This window comes from Chamaea fasciata, unplaced genomic scaffold (genome assembly GCF_029207755.1).
Source record: "Chamaea fasciata isolate MVZ Bird 193981 ecotype frontalis unplaced genomic scaffold, bChaFas1.0.hap1 SCAF_5, whole genome shotgun sequence".
In the NCBI taxonomy this organism is placed as follows: Eukaryota; Metazoa; Chordata; class Aves; order Passeriformes; family Sylviidae; genus Chamaea; species Chamaea fasciata.
In genome coordinates this window covers 67002342-67022665 of record NW_027094090.1, presented here as the reverse complement: position 1 = coordinate 67022665, position 20324 = coordinate 67002342, and the positions used below count along the sequence as shown (strand labels likewise).

At 41.5% G+C, this 20324-nt stretch overlaps 1 protein-coding gene across 1 annotated transcript in view; it reads left to right on the top strand.

The window, feature by feature from the left end:
- DCP1B (decapping mRNA 1B) overlaps positions 1 to 18794 on the top strand; it is a 38945-nt gene extending 20151 nt beyond the window's left edge. Inside the window, exons 4-9 of the mRNA XM_066184284.1 lie at positions 1624 to 1690; positions 3474 to 3609; positions 7433 to 7561; positions 8822 to 9667; positions 16109 to 16357; positions 18090 to 18794. Of these exons, the coding sequence (XP_066040381.1) occupies positions 1624 to 1690; positions 3474 to 3609; positions 7433 to 7561; positions 8822 to 9667; positions 16109 to 16357; positions 18090 to 18170 (1508 nt within the window). The 3' untranslated portion in view covers positions 18171 to 18794. The remainder of the gene's footprint in view (positions 1 to 1623; positions 1691 to 3473; positions 3610 to 7432; positions 7562 to 8821; positions 9668 to 16108; positions 16358 to 18089) is intronic.
- Positions 18795 to 20324: the final 1530 nt, after the last annotated feature.

Genomic DNA, 20324 nt, shown 5'->3' with positions numbered 1-20324 from the left:
CTGTAGTAGGAATTTATGCCACAGTTACTCCACAGAAGTCAGATTTCCACTAGTTGCTGTGGTGTTCTCACTGGTCCCTCATTCTCACATTCAAGAAAGAGCTCGGGATCTGTTGTGCTGTTGTTTCTCAGTGTATTTCTGAAGCGTTGATCTGCTCTGGGCAGATGGGAGCAGTGTGGACGGAAGAACTGTGGGACTGTCCACTCCTGAAAGATTTCACCACTGACTGGGGGAGCTCTAAGCTCAGAGGATGTTGGGCTTGTCTGGTTATCACTTGTGTTCGTCACCGAGTTGAGGTAAATCAGCAGCAGAAGCCACTTTGAGTCTTTTCAGCTTCTAATGGCCAGAAGCAGTTTGGCATTTCCAAGGGACTGTCAGCTTCCAGATTTATTAGATGCTCATAAATAGTCTGTGACATGTCTGTTCTGGTGGCCAAAGGTGAAGCTGTCCAACCCGTGTTGCAAAACTGATGGCGCCACCAGCTGTGGTAGACATAAAAAATATTCGAGAAGATGGAGCAGATGGCCAAAATTTCATCAATACTCTTCTCCATTGGAGATTCTTTTATAAAAACATAAGAATCTTGATTAAAACGAATTTGGGTTGTCTGGGATTCTCAGTCTGCTTGCTGTGCTGTTGCATTGAAGAATGTGGAGTTACTTGTGATCTGGACAAGTTTTCAAATGTGTTTCATCAGGAGGATGTGGTCCTGGAACCTTGTGAGTTGTTCACACACTTTTCTCCGGGTCCACAGTTGATTATTGAATGCCCGTTGGAATATGCCAGAAGGTTAATGTGGATTTGAAAAGCATATTTTAATATTTCTGTTAAAAAAACAAACCCTGGGATTACTTGTGTAGTTCAGCTCTTATGTAGCACATTTGAAGAACCACAGGTGCTTGTTATGTTGCTTTCCTTTTTTAGGTGAATAGTAGAAATCATCACATTATTTTTGATAATCATGAAAAGGACAATACATACTTTAAAAGTTAATTTTTGTCTGCAGGATGTCTGGTCTGTGGAATATTTTAGACTCTTTGCCAATGTTTTGTGTATTAAACAGTTGGGTCCATTTTTAGTTCCACAGAAGATGACACACAGCTTTAAATTTTTAGTTCTATGGAAGACAACAGCTTTAAATTGGGGGGGGGAATGTGTTCACCCTACTCCATCAACTTTGATGCTCTGTAAGACAGACCTGAACATTGTTTGAAAACTGAACAGATTTTCCTGCTTCCATTTTGCTTGCAATGCTCCCTGCAGCGTGCTGGTAGGGGAGTCAAATGGATATGGCAGCTGAAAATAAAGGACGGAGAAAAAGATTTTAAAGGAAAAAAAAAAACCCCATTGGTTTAGGGTTCTGAAGAAAAGGATCAAACACCTTTGCCTTAACTGAATATTTAAGAGTAGTAATTTACATGCTTAGAGATGTCCCTTTTGATCTATTTTTTTTTTTTTTTTGATTTTTATAGGATCTGAGGTGTCATTTTGTGTTTCTGGATGGGGAAAGCATAAGATGGAAATAAATGCTGAAATTGGTTTACAGGCCACATTGAAATACCTGCCAGGTAGAACTGCTGTTTGAGAAGATGCTCACAGTTTGTGTTTGATGTGCATTTACAGTGTCCATATATGGGATTTGGTTTTATGATAAGGAAGAATGCCAAAGAATTGCAGAGCTCATGAAAAAGTAAGTGACGAGTGAACAAGACTTCTGTGCTTTTTTCTGTATGTATTTCTGTAAATAAATGCACATTTTATGTTTTTAGAAATATCATACCTTTCTACTTTAAACTTATAAACTTGGTGGCAAGTGTCAAGCCTGCATTTCATAAAATCATAAATAAGTCACTGTATGGCAGTAATTTTTCCTAATTTGTAGTGCAGCTCTCCAGCTACATCAGAGTGTACCAGTTGATATGATTTATTTCCTGATGACTCAGAGATCTATTTGTGAGGAATTGTATTCTTTGGGGGTTTAATATATTTTTCAATTTAGGGAGATTTTATTTTTTTAATATTGCTACCTTCTATTTTTTTTTCCTTATATCAAGGTAAGTGCAGGATATCATGAGGGCATATTGCACTAAGAGAATTTCTGTGGGTTTCGTCCTGTTTGTACATCATGGCTCAGTTCCTGCTTCCTCATTTCTTAGCAATATATACAAAACTCACTTCGTTTTTGGCATTTAAAGCAAGATTTCAATTAAAGTCATTGCTTTCATGCACATAAAAAATGTGGGTTTATACACGTTAAACTTCAATTTTGCAGTCCAGCCAGAGGTGAGGATTTCACACAGAACTGTGTTCTCAGCTGTATTTTAACCTGACCATGTCGTGTGGGTAGTTTTTTTCATCACCACTCTCTTCTTCTCATGTCCAGGGTGGACAGGGCTCATTCTTCTGCACTGTTTGCAGGGACCCTTTTTTAAGGGCTAAATCCTGCAGGCTTTCATGTTTGCTTGGAGAAGGAAGGAGCTGAAGTCACACAGATTTTATCAACACATGCAATCTACATTTTTTAGCTCCATAATGTGGAGGATGCAGTAAAGGAACAGGCAGTGATTGGCTATTCCTGTGGGTTAGACGCACCAGATAGGATTTGGGATAAAATACTGCAGGGGCAGGTAGTCATCTTTCCTCCATATATATATATATTTTTTTTTTTTTTCCCCCCAAGTAATACCTGCTGCTTTTCATTTTGCAGTGCCCAAACAGTGTGAAACACAGGCTGTGACAGTGGTGGGGTTTTGTTCAGTGGGGTTTGTTGGTTTTGCTGTATATCCTCCAGCTCCAAAATGAGTCAGCTGTGACCCAAGAAATAATTGATGGGCACGAATTTACAGAAATAAACAAAGAACCCTAGGAAACCCAGGTTTTTGACAGCTCATTTTAGTTAACTAGCTCGAGTTTCCGTTGGTGGTGATTAGGTGCTCTCAAACTGGTAATTTACTACAATAAAACCTAGTTTTCAGAGGACTCATGCAAATGTAAACCATGTGTAGTGGTTTCTAATAGCAGTATTTCATATAGATAAAAAAAAATACCCTGTTGCTCAGCCAATTGGCTGTGTGTTTTAATTCTCATCATTCTACAACAATAATAAAACAGCTGGGGCAGGAAATTGGTCATTTGCTAGTATTTAATGCCTGATTTGTGTGTGTTTGCCATCCTCCACCACCAGCAGAACTGAATAACACTATAAATTCCCTGCTTCTTCTGGGTATAGAAATTGTGACTCAGTTATGGAAATTTTATTCTGTGGTCTGGTGTATTCAAGATGGGAGAAAATTAATCTCGTGTCAAATTAGGATTTTACAGAGATCTTTTCTTGGCGATCTTTATTCTGCACGTTTTAATGTGGATGGGGAAAGGACAGATATTTGAGTTTTGATCAAGTATTGTACAGTAATTGTGAGGTTTTATGTTTAATTTGTACTTTTTTTTTTCCTCATCTCTCCTCCACCTTTCAGCCTAACCCAGCAGGAGCAATTCAAAGCCCAGCAGGGCACAGGAGCAGGGGTGTCCCCCATGATTGTGAATTCTGCTAATAACAAAGAAGTGGATATCTTACGGATGCTTACCAAGGCCAAAGATGAGTACACCAAGGTGAGGCTTCCTCCCACTTCTGTGATGAAACATAAAAGGTTTGATTTGGGGTTTTCAACTTTGACAGAATTTGCTAAAAATTCCAAAGAAATCAATGCTGTCAATAAAACGTTCTGGAAGGAGAATGTGGATGTGATGGATTATTTGTTGGATGGCAGAGGCTCAGAGAAAGTGTAAATTATCTTTCATTCTGACCCTTAGAGCTCCTGTGCCTATTGAGGAGCACCTGCAAGCTGTGCCCTCTTCCTGGGTGAAGGATTTACCTGGTGGTGCTTTCTGTGGTTTGTACAAAGGACTTGGTCCAGGAGACTTCTGACAGTGAAGTTACTGCTTTTAATTGTGGTTGTTAGCTCCTCTCAGGCACTAATGGAAGGAAATGAAAAGGTTGAAATGTAGTATGATTTCAGCCCGTGTGCTGCTTTGGTCTTCTGAGGCTTCTAAATAAAGAAGTAACTAATGGACTAATAATGTTCTCTATTATTGAGCAATCAAAAACGTTTTACTTTGGGGAATAAAAATCTAATAATTTTAACTATCCATATATAAGCTGCAGATTGTTACAGAGCCTGCAGGTTCCTGCTGCTGTTTCCTGTATTGCTTATGTGCTGTCATGCAGTAATAGAGCTCCTAAGTGTTCCTGCAAATGTACATAGATCTTAACTTCTTCTCTCCTTAAATTTCTTGTGTTTATTTCTTTTTTTTTTCTGAAATGCAGCTACTAATAAAATCCTCAGAAAGATGATAGCAAACTATCTGAGCCCTTTTTATTGTGTAGAGTTTCTGTTGAAGCTTTTGTACTTTCTGTAGTAGAGATTTAATCTATTGAAGTGGACAAACACTTCCAAAACCTGGTAATTGTCCCCATATTTTAATACTGAATCAGTATCTAATCTTGACATCAGAGGATATGATTTGAGATGTTCTGAAATGTTTAAGAGGTTTTCATTAGATAACCTTAAAAAACGCTGCAAATGGAAAACTGGAAAAATATTAGGCTGTCTTCAGATTCTGTGAAAAGAGGGTGATAAATCTAAAAGATGTTACCTTCCATTTCACACAGAAATCAAGACAAAGGAGAGGAAATCCTGCTGTTTAAATCATAGCTTTTAGGACTCTTTTCCCTTTAGAATCCTTTGCAGATTTGCCTCTTGCTTTATCTTTAATCTTTCTGCATTTAAGGGATTGCCAAGGACATAAACAATAACGTGAAAGCTTCCTCCTCATCTGGGACGTGAGCGCTAGGAATTCTTGACCTCTTATGAACAGGATGTGTGTGATTTCTTGTATTGCTGGTAATATAAATTCCAAAAGAGGGTGATAAATAAAGGCAATGACAACCATTTTTCTATTTAATGTCAATATGTTTCAGAGCAGTCGTGCTTTTTTGACTGGTTTATGGCATCTGCTTTCTTGTCAGTGTTATGTTTTATTACTTGCAGTCTGATGTGCTGAAAATTAGTTATGAAATATGTTGTTCTCTTCTTTGAATTCTGTGTTTATTCAGTGAAGAGTGTTCTCAAGTGGTGGAAGCTGTAGAAGAAGAGCATCAATTTTCAAAACTTTGAAGGAATTTTGCTCAATTTTTATGAGTGTAACTAATTTTGAAGGGTATATCTTGTTCCCGAATTATCTGATATATTTGGAGGTTCCATGACATGCAAAATAAAATACGCAGCTTCCCCTTGCTTTTTGAATTAATGGAGCTTTAAGATGCCAAACCACTGAGTTATTTTTTTTTAAATATACTTCTTGTACACTCGCCTTTTCTTGATCTCTAGTAAGAAAAAGCCGGCCTCACTTGACCAGGGAGAAGACCAGTTGAAGAGCTGCAAGGGTACAGAACAAAGCATGAAAAAAATGGGTTTCTCCTCAACCATCGTGCCTGGCCTTGTACTGCAGGACGAGCTCTGGGTTTAACTCTGTGCTGCACAGTTCTTCTGCCAGCATTTAGCATTTTCAGAGAGCAGTTGTTTGCTTCAAATATCTCTGACTCTTACCAGACTTGCTAAAACACCTTCAGTGATTTTCTTGCTCTTTTGGATCCACATTGACCATATGCATCTGGTTTTGTTGCTGAGCCTTTCTTTGACTTGATCTTAGAATCTTTTTGATTATTTAGGCACCTTTTGTAGCAGCAGAGCTTTGAACGGGACGCCTGACTGAAGGGCAGACCTCTGAAGCAAGGCAGAGTAATTGCCAAATGTTGTAGCTGCCGAGGACTCTCAGGTTCTGTCACTGAAGAGCCTGGTGGCATTTCTTTCATGCTGCTTTTTGCTGGTTGTTGATAACAGCATCTGATATCTTCTTTACCTGTGTTCCTGACAGTTCCTTCAAATGCCATGTTAGTGCTTCCAAGCATACTCATCAGCAAGACCCTGCTCCCCATCTGCCAAAATGGCTTTTACATCCTGAGCTCCTCTGCAGTCATCACAGGCTCCTTTCCTCTTCCATGTGCTCCTGTGTTTGACAGCAACTCACTGGCCTTGTTATCAAGTCCCAGCAATGACACCAAGTCAGGTCAATGTCATTCCTGTGTGTGCCGATGCTCGTTTGCCTGAGGAATTTGGTCTAAAATATGCTCATACAGTGATAACTCTGCTAAGCACTCCTGCCTCTCACTTCCTTTTCGTCTGCTCAGTTCTGTGATCGTGCAGGGTATGACAGTGGGACCTAAGGTTTCTGAAGAATCCAGCCTATTAAAATCTCCGGAGGAAATAAGGGTATTATTGAAATTCCGCAGAACTCACTGGGAAATATTCAAGAGGATGTTATCCGTGGTGTTAAAGGAAAAGCTCACGTGCTTTTTGCCCAAAAGGTTATGCTGAAAAACAGCAATGAGGAGAAATGCCGAAAAAAAGGCAGCATCATTAGAAAGAGAACAGTTTAGGGGAAAGAAAAAAGCTGTTTAATCCTTTTGAAGTGCAGTTTTGGTCCGTGTAGGATCTGTCCAATGTGACAAACAACTGAAGTGTTGAGGACCTACTGAAGGCCCTTAAGGCCGCAAGAGAACTGTCTTCTTTTCTACTGACAGCAGCATTCCATGTGTACCCAATGCTTTTTTAGTTTCATTGACGAAATTCTCATATATAGAATCTTATTCGTGTTTTCCTTTTCCATTTGCAATTTCTCTTCCGTGGAGCATTTTATATGGTTTGTCTCTGAATCAAATCATGCTTTTCTCTCTCTCCACGTGACATTTTTTGTCCCTCATCACTTTTAGTTATCTGTCTCTGACCATTTTTTTATAAATATTTTTAATAATAATCATATTTAATATGAAATCCTACTGACTCTACAAATTGGTTAGATCTTTAATCACTTTTCTGTGCATGTAGATGCGTCCTGCAAGTTCCCACCATATGAAGATCTATATAAAAGAGTTTGAGTTCTGATTCTACTTTCTGACAAAAGCATTTTAAATGACCTTTATGGGCACATTAATCCTTCCTGGATCTAAACTACTTCTAGCTGCCTGTTGGATGCAGGAAAAGCATGTCTGTTGCTTGGTTTTTAAGGTGCTTTTTAAAAAGTGTTTTATGTTTTTGAAGTGCAGGAAAAGCAGAAGGCCAAAAAGAGAACTGAGATTTAAATTAGAGGGAAGCCTCATACCAGGGAAATCTTGGAATCAAGTGTTCAGTTTTACATATGCCTTGTGGTTTTAAAAAATTAGGTTGCAGTTGCTAGAGTTCTTCTAATAGCACGATACTCCATCATCAGTATTTTTGGTTATTGAATACCTGGTTATGTCTGTGTTTACCGTGGTTGGGCAAAAGGAGAAAAGATATTGTCACACACGCTAAGAAATGCCCTTCTTCTGTTGCAGTGTAAGACCTGCTCAGAGCCAAAACAAATAACCAGCTCCTCTGCAATCTATAACAACCCCAACCTGATCAAACCCATCCCAGTGAAGCCGAGTGAGAGTCAGCACCAGCGAGTCTCCCAGCAGAGCAAGGTAAAACCTCTGGTGTTCTCTGGCTGCTGCTGCACCGGGGAACAGGAGCATTGATTTGAGTTGGAAGGTCACTGCAAGAATCTGAGATGGAGCCACTGTAAGCACAACTAATCTGGTTTGTAAAAGCTCCCCAGCCCCCAGTGGATGATGTGCAAACACAGATAAACTGTCCTGATGCAGCAAAGAAACGCTGGTCTTTCAAATTTCAGACGCAGTCTTGGGTCACAAGCTGATCTAGTCAATTGCTGCACCACACCTTTTGTGGGGTTTTGTTTGTTGTGGGGTTTTATTTTTTTCAGGGGAAATCATTTAAATAAAGAAAAGTGTCTTGGTACATCTTGAAGCCAAATCCTAAAAACTGAATTCAGCTGTGACCAGCAGATGCACAAGAAGTGGCTGTACTTCATACACAGGCAGATTTCTGTCTCTTACTAATATTGCACTGATGGCTGTAAAAGAAGACGCTCTTCCATGTTATTTAAAGCAAAGCCACTGCTCCATCGCAGATTCGCCGATTTTCTCCCACATTAGCAGCTTGACAACAGTCTTCTTGCCCTTCCTATGTGACAAAACTATTAAAAATCCTCTCGGGGGAAAAAAAAAAAGAGCATTGCAGTTTTCTCAGCTTTTCCTTGAACTCTGCTGGCTAAATATCATCCCCACTGAATGTAACTTCTGCATGAGGGAGCCACGTTTGCTCTTCTCTGTGGTGATGCAATCCCTACACCTCCAGCAGGTGTTTCCAAATAGGGAAAGAGTTTCAGTTCACCTTTGGACGTTTTAGGAAGTTTAGCTGGAAGGTTCTGTGGGTTTCTCACTGTAATTGGCTCAGCATCAGCACAAGGGCATGGGTTGGGCTCTGAGGGTGTAAGTCAATGGCTCTTGGTGATCCCGTTGGCTCCAAGCCTCCTAAAACATTCAGCATTTAGGAAGGAGCACAAAAGGAAGTAAAGGCTTTTGGGAGGTGTTTTGGCAAGGTGCAGGAGATTTCTCAGACACCTGTGCGCGGCTTAATTCTTTGTTTTCTGTGACCTTTGTTATTTTGGTATTTTTTACTTATGAAACCTTTTGATTTACAAAACACCTCCGAGGGGCAGTCTCACTCAAATTAATTATAATAATTATAACAATAATAATTAATTATAATTCTGCAATTCCCTGCAGAAAGGCTGGACCCTCAGAGGTTGATACGTTAGCACCTTGCTTATTAGACTCTGGCCGCGTGTTACTCAGTATCACTTCTCCTTTGTCCCCTGACAGAGCGTGGATCCTGAACCCCAGCACTTGTCTTTGACAGCCCTGTTTGGCAAGCAGGACAAGGCAGATGTCCCAGAAACACTCAACAAGCAGCAGCACCAGGAGAAGGTGCCAGGCAGGCAGGGCGTGGTTCGCTCGCTGTCCTACGAGGAGCCCAGCAGGCACTCCCCGTGTGCGGAGAAGCAGCTGTGCCCTGCCATCCAGAAGCTCATGGTGCGTGGCACGGAGCTCCATCCCCTGGCTGAGTTCCCTGAGAGGAGCCCTCTGTGTGAGAATGGCACCGTGCCCTCCGTGGGGGAGACCTTCCCTGGGCTCTTCCAGGCCGGGCCTTCGCCCGGCATGGCCGCGCCTCACGGAGCTCAGGACGCCGCCGGCGCTCAGAGCTTGCTGCAGAAGCTGCAGAGTCACTCAGGAACGGTGGCTAAAATGGACCCCAGCGCCACAGGAGCTGTGGACTCCACAGCTGCCGTGTTCAGCAGGACTCCTGCTCCTGTTGGAGCACCTGCGGCGCCGGTCAATAACATGAGCCAGCCCCCTCTGGTGTATTTCAATGGGTCCCTACCAAGCCAGACTTTAGAGCCTCAGACGCTGGGTAAAGAACAATCCAAACTTCCCAGACAAGCACTTCCTCTCTCTGGCAATCAAGCAGCCAATTCTGGGGTGATTTCACCGCAAGAACTGTTGAAAAAGCTCCAGATAGTGCAACAAGAACAGCAGCTCCATGTCTCCAGCAGACCGACGTTGGCAGCTAAGTTCCCAGTCGTTACCCAGAGCACCAACAGCCTGAAACCACTGGATTCCTGGATAGAAAAGGCTCCAGGCACAGAAAAACAGAGTGCTCTCTTCCAGGTAAATGGGGAACTTCCTCATCATAAACAAATACAAATCCAGCAGGCTTTTAAACTTGTTGTTTTCTGAGGTCGGTCTTGGTTCCGTTGTCCTGCTGCGTGTTGGCACGTGATTCCTTTTGCAGGTGGTGCTTTCCCAACATGGAGCGAGTGGTGATTTACCAAGGTGTGATACTGTAAATCCTGAGGGCCACATCTCTGACACATCAATGATGACCAGAAATACTGCCGTGTTGGGTTCTCCCAGAGCCCCTTTGAAAAGTCACCGAGTTTGCACTTGCCACACTTGGGCTGTTGTGCGTAATTGCTACTGAGTGTAAGATTTTGGGTTTAACAATTATTATTCTGCAAAATTGGTCACAGCTTTCTCTGTGTAGATGTGCTTTCTTTCGTATGCCAGTTGCTAAAGACACTTATAAAGTCCCTTGTTTTCTAACAGCGGCTTTTTGAAGTATTTGTACATTGGGCAATTAGTTATCTCGTACCACACCTGCTACTTCTAGATACTCATTGGCTATTTTGCTTTAATTTCCTGAGTATTATTTTGAAAAAAGGTCTTGTGCCCGAATGACATCAAAAAATTGTGTTTATTTTGATCCCAAAAGTCAAGATTGGTGTCTTAAAATATTCGGGAGATGTTAAGAGAATGTATCTCTCTCATGAGTACATTTTTATGTTCTTCGGAAAAGCAACATGTGAAATTACAAAATGCCCTGTCCAAAACAACTTTAACAACTTCATTTTCTGTAGGATTTTCCACACTAGAATGACTTTACATGTCTGGGTATGCATCAAAACCCTTTTCAGCTTCTTTTCTTGTGGATAGGCTTTGTACGGGAATCTAGAAATTACTGATGCCAAGCATTCCCCTTTCCAGTGGAAAGTTGCAAAGCTGCTTTTCTATTGTGACTATTCCATTCTTGTATTTCTGTTTTATTCTGTTTTTCTCCTTTATTCTATTTTTCTAATTCTGTCAAAACCTGATTGAAAGGCTACAGGACATTTCAACGTGCTAGAAAGTTCTTCTATACATGAAGAGGATGAAAGAGTCATTTAATAATAAGAGAGCCACATCTGTCACTAAGTTTGTGACAGGTCAAGTTTTCTAATTCCATGAGAGAGGTAGGAGGAATATGAATTTGATACAGCAAATAGCCATCGTTATTTTTGTTCTTTTAATTAATGCAGTAGGATTTGAGTCCGTATGAAAGAGTTTCTTGGGAGATTAGTCATTGAAATTATTCCGGATCGGGTGCTTACAGATGGTAACTTTGACTTTCCAGTGGAGAGCTGAAGAATAAAAGGAGGATTCAAAGTAAAAAAAAAAAAAGAAAAAAAAAGAAAAATTAAAAAATGATTTGTTTTCCCTGGGAATGGAACTTGCCTGCTTTAAATGTAAGCAATTGTGTGATTCACTGGTACATGTCCTGATAGCATGAGGGAGGACATAATGAAAGTAGAAGTGAAATGAGGCAAGTCCGGGCTATACATTGTTAAGTCAAGTATGCATGAATAAAAAATAAGGAAATTAGCTGATATATTTTTCAGATGAAAAATCCCTACAGATGCTGCTGTGGCCAATGCCTTTCATGTTGTAAATATGAACAAGACTGGTGCCAGCATTAGTTGCAATAGGCAAAGGCAATTCCTGAGGTCTGGTCTAGTGCAACTGCAACAGTTTGGCTGCTTGAGTATGGACAGAAGAGCAGCTTGTGAGAACAGAAAAATCTTCTCTGGAGCAAGGCTCGTTCACTGTGATTATTGCTGCAGGTTTGCCTTGAAAGAAAAGCAGCAAGTGAGATTCTCAGTCTCCCTTTGCAGGGCTGTGAGCACAGCAGGGAGACTGAGGCTGTCTAGGAGTGGCTTCCCAGGCTGCCACAGCTGCTATCAACACAATATTAGATGCATTAAATTTGGAGATTTAATGCACAGACTAAAAATGATAATGAGAGTGTCACTAATTATTGCTCAGGACAGACGAAGCTCCTGCAGCCTGGGAGGAATGGCCTCTTCCACAAGCAGCAGAAAAGCAAAAGCAAAAGCAGGGGGGTTAAAAATGAAGGAAGGACTCTGTTCCTTTGGAAGCCGTGGATCAGCCACCCAAAACAAGCCTGCTTTTGAAAAAGAAGCTGGAAGATAAAAAAACACTTTTAAAACCAACATTAATCTTTTTATGATATTATCCTTGCAGCAGACCAGAGGCTTCAAGTGCTGCCATGCCTGCAGAGTAGATATTTGAGTGAAATTGAATTGGCACAAATCTATCTGCACACGCTCATGCAAAATTGATCAAAGCAGATTCTGACAACAAGTGCAGCAAGAGGTTTGTTCTCTGTAATTATTTGTCTTTGGGTATTGCCTCTCCTACTCTGCTTCAGCATACAGAAAAAGCAAAAGTCTGACAGGAATAGAGAGATATCTGAGCAGTGTCTGTTGTTGGGGAAAATCAGATTAAAGGAACACCCTAAATCCATCAGCAGCACTGAGGAAATGTAAGCAATAGTCCTTTCCACAACTGACACATTACAAGTCCAAGTTTAAATTGGCTTCTGCTGCATCTCCATATGGTATAAGAACTGTGATCTCCCACATGGAAAGGAAGAGACCAGTCACCAAAAAAAAAAAAAAGGGTGGAAAAAAAAGAAAAAGAGAAGAAGGAAAAAAGCAAAAGCTGAAGAATAATACTTGGAAGCATTCAGTCTGGTCTGGAGCCAGGCCTGTTTTGTGAAATATTCCTTATGCAGACAGTGAGTAACGTGTGCCTAAGATCCAATCCAAAGGCATTAATCCACGGTGGGCTTTTCGGGATATGTGTAGTGTTAGGCATGTGTTATCCTGGTTAGAGATACGTGCATGCTTAAGTGTTTATGTTAATCAGAATTATGGTTTTAAAAGTGTTTGCAATAACCCAGACACAGATTTATCATTTCTTCGGAAGGCAGCATATCTTGCAGCTCATTTTTTCGCATTTCTTGGAGCGTTTTTCCATCAAGAACGTATTTTGTACATAATGTTACATCTTAGCATGTGCATGAAACCCAGTGTCTGTGGTGTGAGCCTCACAGCCCTGCTTCTCTTGTCCTGACTGCAGTTTCAGCATGCAAATGGGCGCGTTAAACTTGTTTCAAAAAGTCATTTCAGCTTCTGTAGCTAAGCATCGATTAAAATATTCTGAATTAAACTTGAAAGACAAAGCAACGTTAGCATTGCAGCCAGCTTTGTTTTCATTAACTGCCTTTAAAGCTCCTGAACCGTTCTTAGAATTCTGTTCTCAGTTTTCAGCAATGCCTCTGAAAACTGTTGGTTTTCACTGGGTGCTGCTGGTGCAGAGGAGCATTTCATCCACCTGGGATTCTGTTCACACGGGAAGCTGCAGAAGGTGCCAGTTTGCCTTGCACTGCACCCCTTGGTTTGTTGGGTGTGAGGTGAATTTACCAGCTGCCAACAGCCGCACAGAACCCCAGGCTGAAATCCCAGGGAGCATTTGGGCTTCAGGGAAAGGCTGGTAGATGCTGCACCCGTTATTCTGCACATTTTTCTTGTTCTTCCTTCACTGCTGCACGGCTGATGGCAGACTCCTACTCTGTTATTAGTGACTCAGAGATTGAAGTGTTGACCTGACAGAGGTGGGGATAATGGATGAACCAGCAGCTCAGGTTCTGTGGGGAAGGAGTTGATCGACAGAATTTTGACTGGTGAGAAGTTACTCCAAGCTAAAAGATTGGTCCAAAGGCTGTTGGTGTCCCCACAGAGCATTTACAGTGCCTTCTGCACAAGCATGGTGTTACAGGAATTGCACTGGGAATGCCAAGATCAGCGTCCTGCTTTCTGGTGGGTGTCAGTTTTCCCAGTGACTCAAGGTGATCTGAGCTGTATCTCAAATGAAAAGGTTGCTTCTTGTTCAAAGCAAACCCCCAAACAATCCGTGTTTTTAATGTAAAGGTTTGTTCAATCGCAGAGGCTTGGAGCTGTTAGCAAAAAATACATTCTAGCTTTGAGTAGAGCCATACATGCCGTGCGCTGAAAAAAGACACATTTTCTCCCTATTGTTCTTCCGACACAAATTTGGAGTTGTGCGGTCCCCTGTCGGTGTTGGCCGTGTCTCCAGCAGATGGCAACATTGATCGTTCCATACAGTTTCCATGTGCTTGGCGTGTCCTACCAAGCAGACCTTTCCGCCCAGAGAAGACAAAGAGCGTTCCTCATGCGCCTTCTCAACCGCAACATGTGTTTGTCAGGAGGAGCTGTGTATTATACAAGGGCACGGTTTGTCTCGGGTTTTGTTTGTTGGCCTCGGGCAAACGAGGAAAAATGTCTTTAGATTTCTAAGGCCGTGTTCTCTGGGGCTGACGGAGTCTGCTGAAGACTCTTGGTGGGACACTTCATCTCCTCCAGCTGCTCCCAACCTTCCCTTTACAGGAGGTTTCCTCCTGCCCTTGTGGAGCAGTTTTGTGTATGCATTCCTGAAATCACATTAGGAAGAATCATCTTGTTTAAGCAAACCCTGCCAATTTTGCTGGAGGTAAATCGAAGAGAAGTTGGCTGCAGCAGCAGCAGCGTGGATGAGTAGAGCAGAAGCATTGGGATGGGTGTCTGGAGGCAGGAGAAGATCTGTGCAGGGTCTGGAGGTCTCACTCCGCAGAGGGATGTCGCTTTGGACTCACACTGGCTCTCTTCTAAAATGAATGTTGTTTTTTCCAGCATAGGTGTGCAAAGCTTCAGTCGGTTTGTAATACCTCTGCTCAGTGAGAGCCTTGGAACACAGACCTGGTGATTGCTGGTTTGATTACATGCCGTGGGGTTGGAAGAAAGCTGCACTCAAGAGTTTTGTAGTACTTTGTGTTTGAGAAACAGACACAATATTTACCTAACTGGGTAAATATTGGGGGGGGAAAAAGAGAGAGTTTTGCTTTAGGTGTGTATTGCATGCTTTCTTTCCTGACCCCTAGTCTTTCTGCTTCCTTATATTTTCCAGAAAACAGCAGGAGATCTCAATCCTCTTTGTTTTCACTTTTTGTGTCTTGGGTAGAACAATCATAACTAGGAGAAAGACAAGCTGTAAAAATGCGACTGTTCTTCAATGCTACTCTGTGTGGTTTTGCATACCGAGGAGATCAATGTCAGTTCTATTTTCATGACCTTAATTTTTTGTCAAAATTGAAATGTAATCCAGGACACAGAGTGAAGTGACTGAGCAGCCTTTCACCTTAATATGGTAACAATAAATCGTGCTCCAGTGCAAAAGGGAGGAGCTTTGGTGAGCTTGTATCAATTCTGGTCTTTAAAAAGATTGGATACTTGAATAGCAAGAAGATGGCTGATTAGGATTAAAATTTATTACTGGAATTACCTGGAGATCTGATGTCTGCAAGCTGAGCGAATTAACTTTGTTATGTCGTATATTACATCTGGTAGTATTTGCTAATATTATATCTGATAGTATTAGCTAATCCTGCACGTTTTACAGTTCCAAGATTCACTGCAAAATTTGCGGGTGAAAATTATTTGGCAATGTGCAGGTTGGTTGAGGGAACTGCTGCAGCTTCAAGGTTCTCTTTGGGGGCCTTTTTGATTTTGTGTGTTGGTTTGTGAGTCTGTTCTGTTTCTGACAGTGCCACGAGCTCACTATGGATCTTTAGCTAAATCACTGAATCTGTGGGTTTGTTTTCTCTCTCCTTCAGTAAAATGAGAAGGTAAAACACACATATGTGTCTATTTATAAAGTAATTTGGAAGGTCCATTGGAAAATACTTTCTAGTTTTAGGTACAGGGGTTAGTCTTTAACACTGATATTTGCATGCCTCATGTTTTCAGAGATTAAACTTCCTGACTTGCTGTCCCTTACAGCTGCATTCTCTAAGTGCTGAGATTTAATAGCACTCTGATTCCTGTAATAAAATCCTCTTGTCCTAAGATCATCTGCCTATCAGATAGATTTATCCCTCTTGAACCCATGTCTGCAATCTCAGGTTGGATGGAAGACCTTTTAATCTGGAAATGGATCCTAGAGGTGGTGTTGAGCAGTATGGACAACTGAGAGAGAGACAGGAAGACTGATTTGCTGATCAGAATTTGTTTTTATTGAGATTTCCAAATGCTTCTGTACTATTCTAGGCTAGTAATTTGTTACTACAATGATTAGGTTAAACATCACACAGACAAACATTTTACAACGTGTCTTGCTTGCAGAAGTTTGATTCAATCTCCTTCATCCAATCTTCTTGTGATCTTCCAAGCTCCGTTTGCTCTTGCCAAGGCATCTTGGTTCTCAAACTGACTATGCTAATTTGTTTGTTCTTACCAAGGTATCTTGGTTATCAAACTGATTGTGCTAATTAAACCCACAGGAGTTTCACCTCCCAGCACTGCAGTTCTCTCTGCAGCTCTCACCACACGACCAAGCAGACAGCCTGAACTGATGCCTGTGTTTTCCTCTGACCAGGTGATGTCCCCTCAGCACATTCCTGCCACGGTGAGCCCCACGCTGCTGATGTCCCCCATGGTGTTCACCCAGCCCACTCCTGCCGCACCCAAGGGTGCCGAGGGCGGGCGCCTGGCAGCACCAAACCCCGAGCCTGCAGCCAGCTCTGCCAGCCTGCTGCTGCCTCTGCCAGCCCCAGAGCCTGCCCTGCCCAACAGCTCCAACATCACCAAGCTGCAGCTGCAGGAGACCCTGCTGCACCTCATCCAGGTACGGAGCCCAAGGTTCCCCCACCTCGCCCCAAGCCCCCAACACGAGCACCCCGCGGGTGTTGGGTCTGTCTAAAGGGGAAATGGATAATTCAGTGTGTGGTGGAAGCTGCTTGTGCCAGGGGAAGGCAGTAGGCTCTCCTTGCACGGCTACGTTGTGATTAACGCTTCTGGTTTGGGGTTCAGGGAAGGTGATAAATTTGGTGGGGAAGAGCAAAGATGAGTGAAAGCTTTGTAAGGTCAGCCTGTGAGCCACAGAGAGACATCTATTATATTTTTAGCTGAGGATAAATAATGGGTGATTATCCTGGCTGCCAAATATTTCAGAGATGTGTGTAAGCAGTAAGAGGAATTCAGATGGGAGATTAAACTTGCAGGGTGAGTGTGAGCAACTTTAGAATATGGGGTAGATGGCATGAACGTGTGTTAATTCAGTTTAGCATTTGAACTAGAGAATTACACTGAATAAAAGTCCTTTTGCTGCAGTTTCTCAGGTTCAGTTGTGACAAAGCATTGACAATGTTACGTATGAGATGATTGTTTACTGCTCTGGCACGATGCATAATTATGATTTTTTTTTCCTTAACTTGCTGTGTGAGTAATATCTGAAGAGTAGAAGTTGAGGAGAGATTAGATAACGAAAGACCTGGCTGCAGAACACAAGGAGCAGAGAAACACATCCAGTTTGGAGGTCAAAACTATGTACCTGTATGGCTTTAGAATAAAATGAAAAGTCATCATTGTAAGCTACTTAAAATGTTATTTAAGTTATAAAGTCAGAAAAGTAATAGTACAACAAGTCATAGTTTAACAAGCTGGAGGGCTTTCTCATTTTTTCCCTGTATTTTTATTTTGGGATTAAAAAAAAAAAAATCACATTATCTTGTCTTTACATACTTTGAGTGCCTGGATACTATTAAAACAATACATGAAGTTAAAGAAGAAACTAATCAAGGAAGATTGGGTTTTACCCTCTGTAACTTTGTGTTTGTAAAATATATATCTAACCCTGCTATTCTTGGTGGTAGTTAAGATTAACTGAGTTACCTGGAAATTATTCACAGCCAATTCGTTAGCTGTCAGTTTTCCATTATATAAAACTACAATTTTGGATGCACCTAATTTCCCTTAAATATTATCTTGATTGTGATTATCCTCATATGTTTAGGTGAGCTACTTATAACATTCTTTCTTAATGTGGGCTGACTCATTCTTGCAAAACGTTCCTCAGAAGGAAAAAGTTCAGCCTCAAAGCAAAAGGAGCAGCATCCCTTAGGAGCATTAAAGCCTAAAAGAGCTAAACAAGATGCAAGGATTTGCCCAGGTGGGATTTTAGCGTAGGATCACAATCCAGAGTTCCTTCAGACACTCTTGGAATTATCACTGACCTGACAGAGGAGACAAGTTTTCCAGAAGTCCAGAGAGAAACGAGGGCAAAGAAGAGAAATTGCAGGGCTGTAACTTCAGTGTTGTCACTGAGTTATTATGCAGCAACACTGGACTCTATTTAAATGCACTGTGAGTTTAGAAAATCTTCTTTCTGTGTGCTCATTGCTCCTTACTGAGGTACAGTCATGGGAAACAGACCTTTGGTGAAGGAAAGGGCTTTGCTATTGTTCTCTTTAAAAAAAAAAAAAAAAAAACTTGAAAAGTATCTGGTCCATAAAATGGAATAAGCTTCTAATCCCTTCACTCCAGTTCTCCTGCTCACGACGACCGGTTTTGTTTTTCAGAACGATGACAACTTCTTAAACATCATTTATGAAGCATATCTCTTCAGTGTGAGGAAGGCGGCGATGAAGAAGTCCATGTGAAAGAAAAGATCATCCTTTAAATCTATTCCCGTGGCTTTCCTGAACTCCAGCAAGAAGAGTCTGACATTCTCCAGTACGATTATGTTTGAAGAAATGAGTGGTTCTTAGATACATTTAGATTGTCCTTGTTGGCAAATGCTGTACTGAGGGGGAAAAAAACAAAAAAGTGAGCAGAAACGGATTGTGCCTTTAGCGAGGGGAGCGTCATGACGCCGAAGAAATGAATCACAAAACATCTTAAATTATTTTCCGTACCCCGCTTCATACTTAGAGTTGGTTTCCCGGCGTAAGGACTCAGTTCTCAGGACGCAGTTTCCATTTTATTATTTTTTTTTTTTACTCCTTGCCGAGGTTATTTATTTGTCCTGCGCTGCTGGCCCGGGGACGGCGCCCGGCCCCGTCCACATGGTGGCAATGTTGGATTATTTTTAGGAACATGAAAAATCTGAATTCTCGGAACGGCAGCTCGCGGGGACACTGAGCATCGCACTTAGTTGTCTGCAAAGCGGTTTAGAAGAAGTGTCATGACTTCCCTCAAAATTTTTGTAGGAAATTTTTGGGGTTTTTTTTCTATTTTGACAAGAATATTTTTAGCTAGATGTAGAAATGGGATTCTGCAGGGGTTGGAGGAATAATTGGGGGTGGGGGGGACTGGGGGGTGGGTTTGTGAATGTACCTGCTGTCACAGAGCTCTGGGGTGACACTGGATTCATGATTCTATTATTCCAGGTCCAATCTGCATAATTATAACCGACGTGAAAATTTGTTAAGGAGAATGCTACCTGGTGTATTTTTTTTTTTTTTTTAAATTGTGTTCCTGGAGCACAGTGATTTCATTGATCCGTTTCTAAAGAAAATAAAAATCGGATAATCCCTGCTATGTGCTGATTTCATTTTATTGCACTCTGGGCTTTGTACTTAGTTTGCATGACTCTAAAATGTTTTTACACTTGGCAGAAGACACGTGAGGTTTTAAATCAACTAGAATAAACGACTGAAGGAGGTTTTGTGTACATTTTTGTCATCATCTGCTGCTGAAGTGCCAGTTTAGTACACTTTAGGAACACACAGTTGTTGCTGAGGAGGCATTTCTTCTGTGGGGGCAGAGAACCCAAACTGTAATCCAGGAATGATTATCCAATCCTCTTTACGTTGATGTGGGCACAACTCTGGAGCCTCATCTGGGAAAGTGTCAATTTGCCTGCAGTTTTCAAGTGGTAGAGTTGTAATGAGTCAAAGGTAGGGGGAATTTGCTCCCATTTCTTGGGAAAGGTTCTAAATACATAGGAAAAAAAAAAAAAAGAGTCAAGAGCTACTTTCTTTATTCACATAAGCAAATAACCCCAAGAAACTGCTGGAGTTTCCCTGCACTAAGTAACTGGTAGGCAGCAAGTCACACTCTGGTTGCGTTTTTTTACTTTCTGATCCTTGCAGATTCAGAGAAATGAATGCGTCGAGCAGATAACCAGGAAAACCAAATTCTAATCCTGGAGCCTTCGTGATTTATGTAGCCTTTATGATTTATGGGATTCTACTGAGTTAATTGGTATTATTTCAGACTGAACTGGTGTGGAAGAACTTGCATTCTACACAAAAGAGTTTGAAGGTAAATACATGCATAATGGGTGTCTGTGATGTTGGATTATCTGAGAGTTTAAAGATGATGGAGACATAGTTAAAACCTCGTTTGACATGTAGGACTTCTGTAATTGGTGGGTAAAAATAATCCTTAAGCATCTCGAGCTGTCTTGGTCACAGATTTTCTAGTTATGGGGCAAATATTTTATTTACAAAAAGGCAAGTAGAAGTTTTAGAAAACATTCTTATCTATTACTTGTCAGAGCAATTTACAGAAATTAAAGGCTTGGTTTTTACAACATCTCTTAACTCTTGGTGCTTATGAAAACTGTAGTATTGGCATTATGCTCGACAAGCTGAGGCTTATCTTAAAGCAGCCAAGAACTGAGCTATTGTGGGGTTTTAGCAGCTTTGCATCAGCTGGGAGTGTCTCACTGCAGCCGGGGCTGTGCATGACACCAAAAAGGGTGTCTGGGGTTGGCAGATCACCTCTGGATGTGGTGGTTGCAAACATTCAGTTTCCTCTATTTATTTATTTATTTTTAAGCACTATGAGCTCTTAAGCTGACAAGGCCT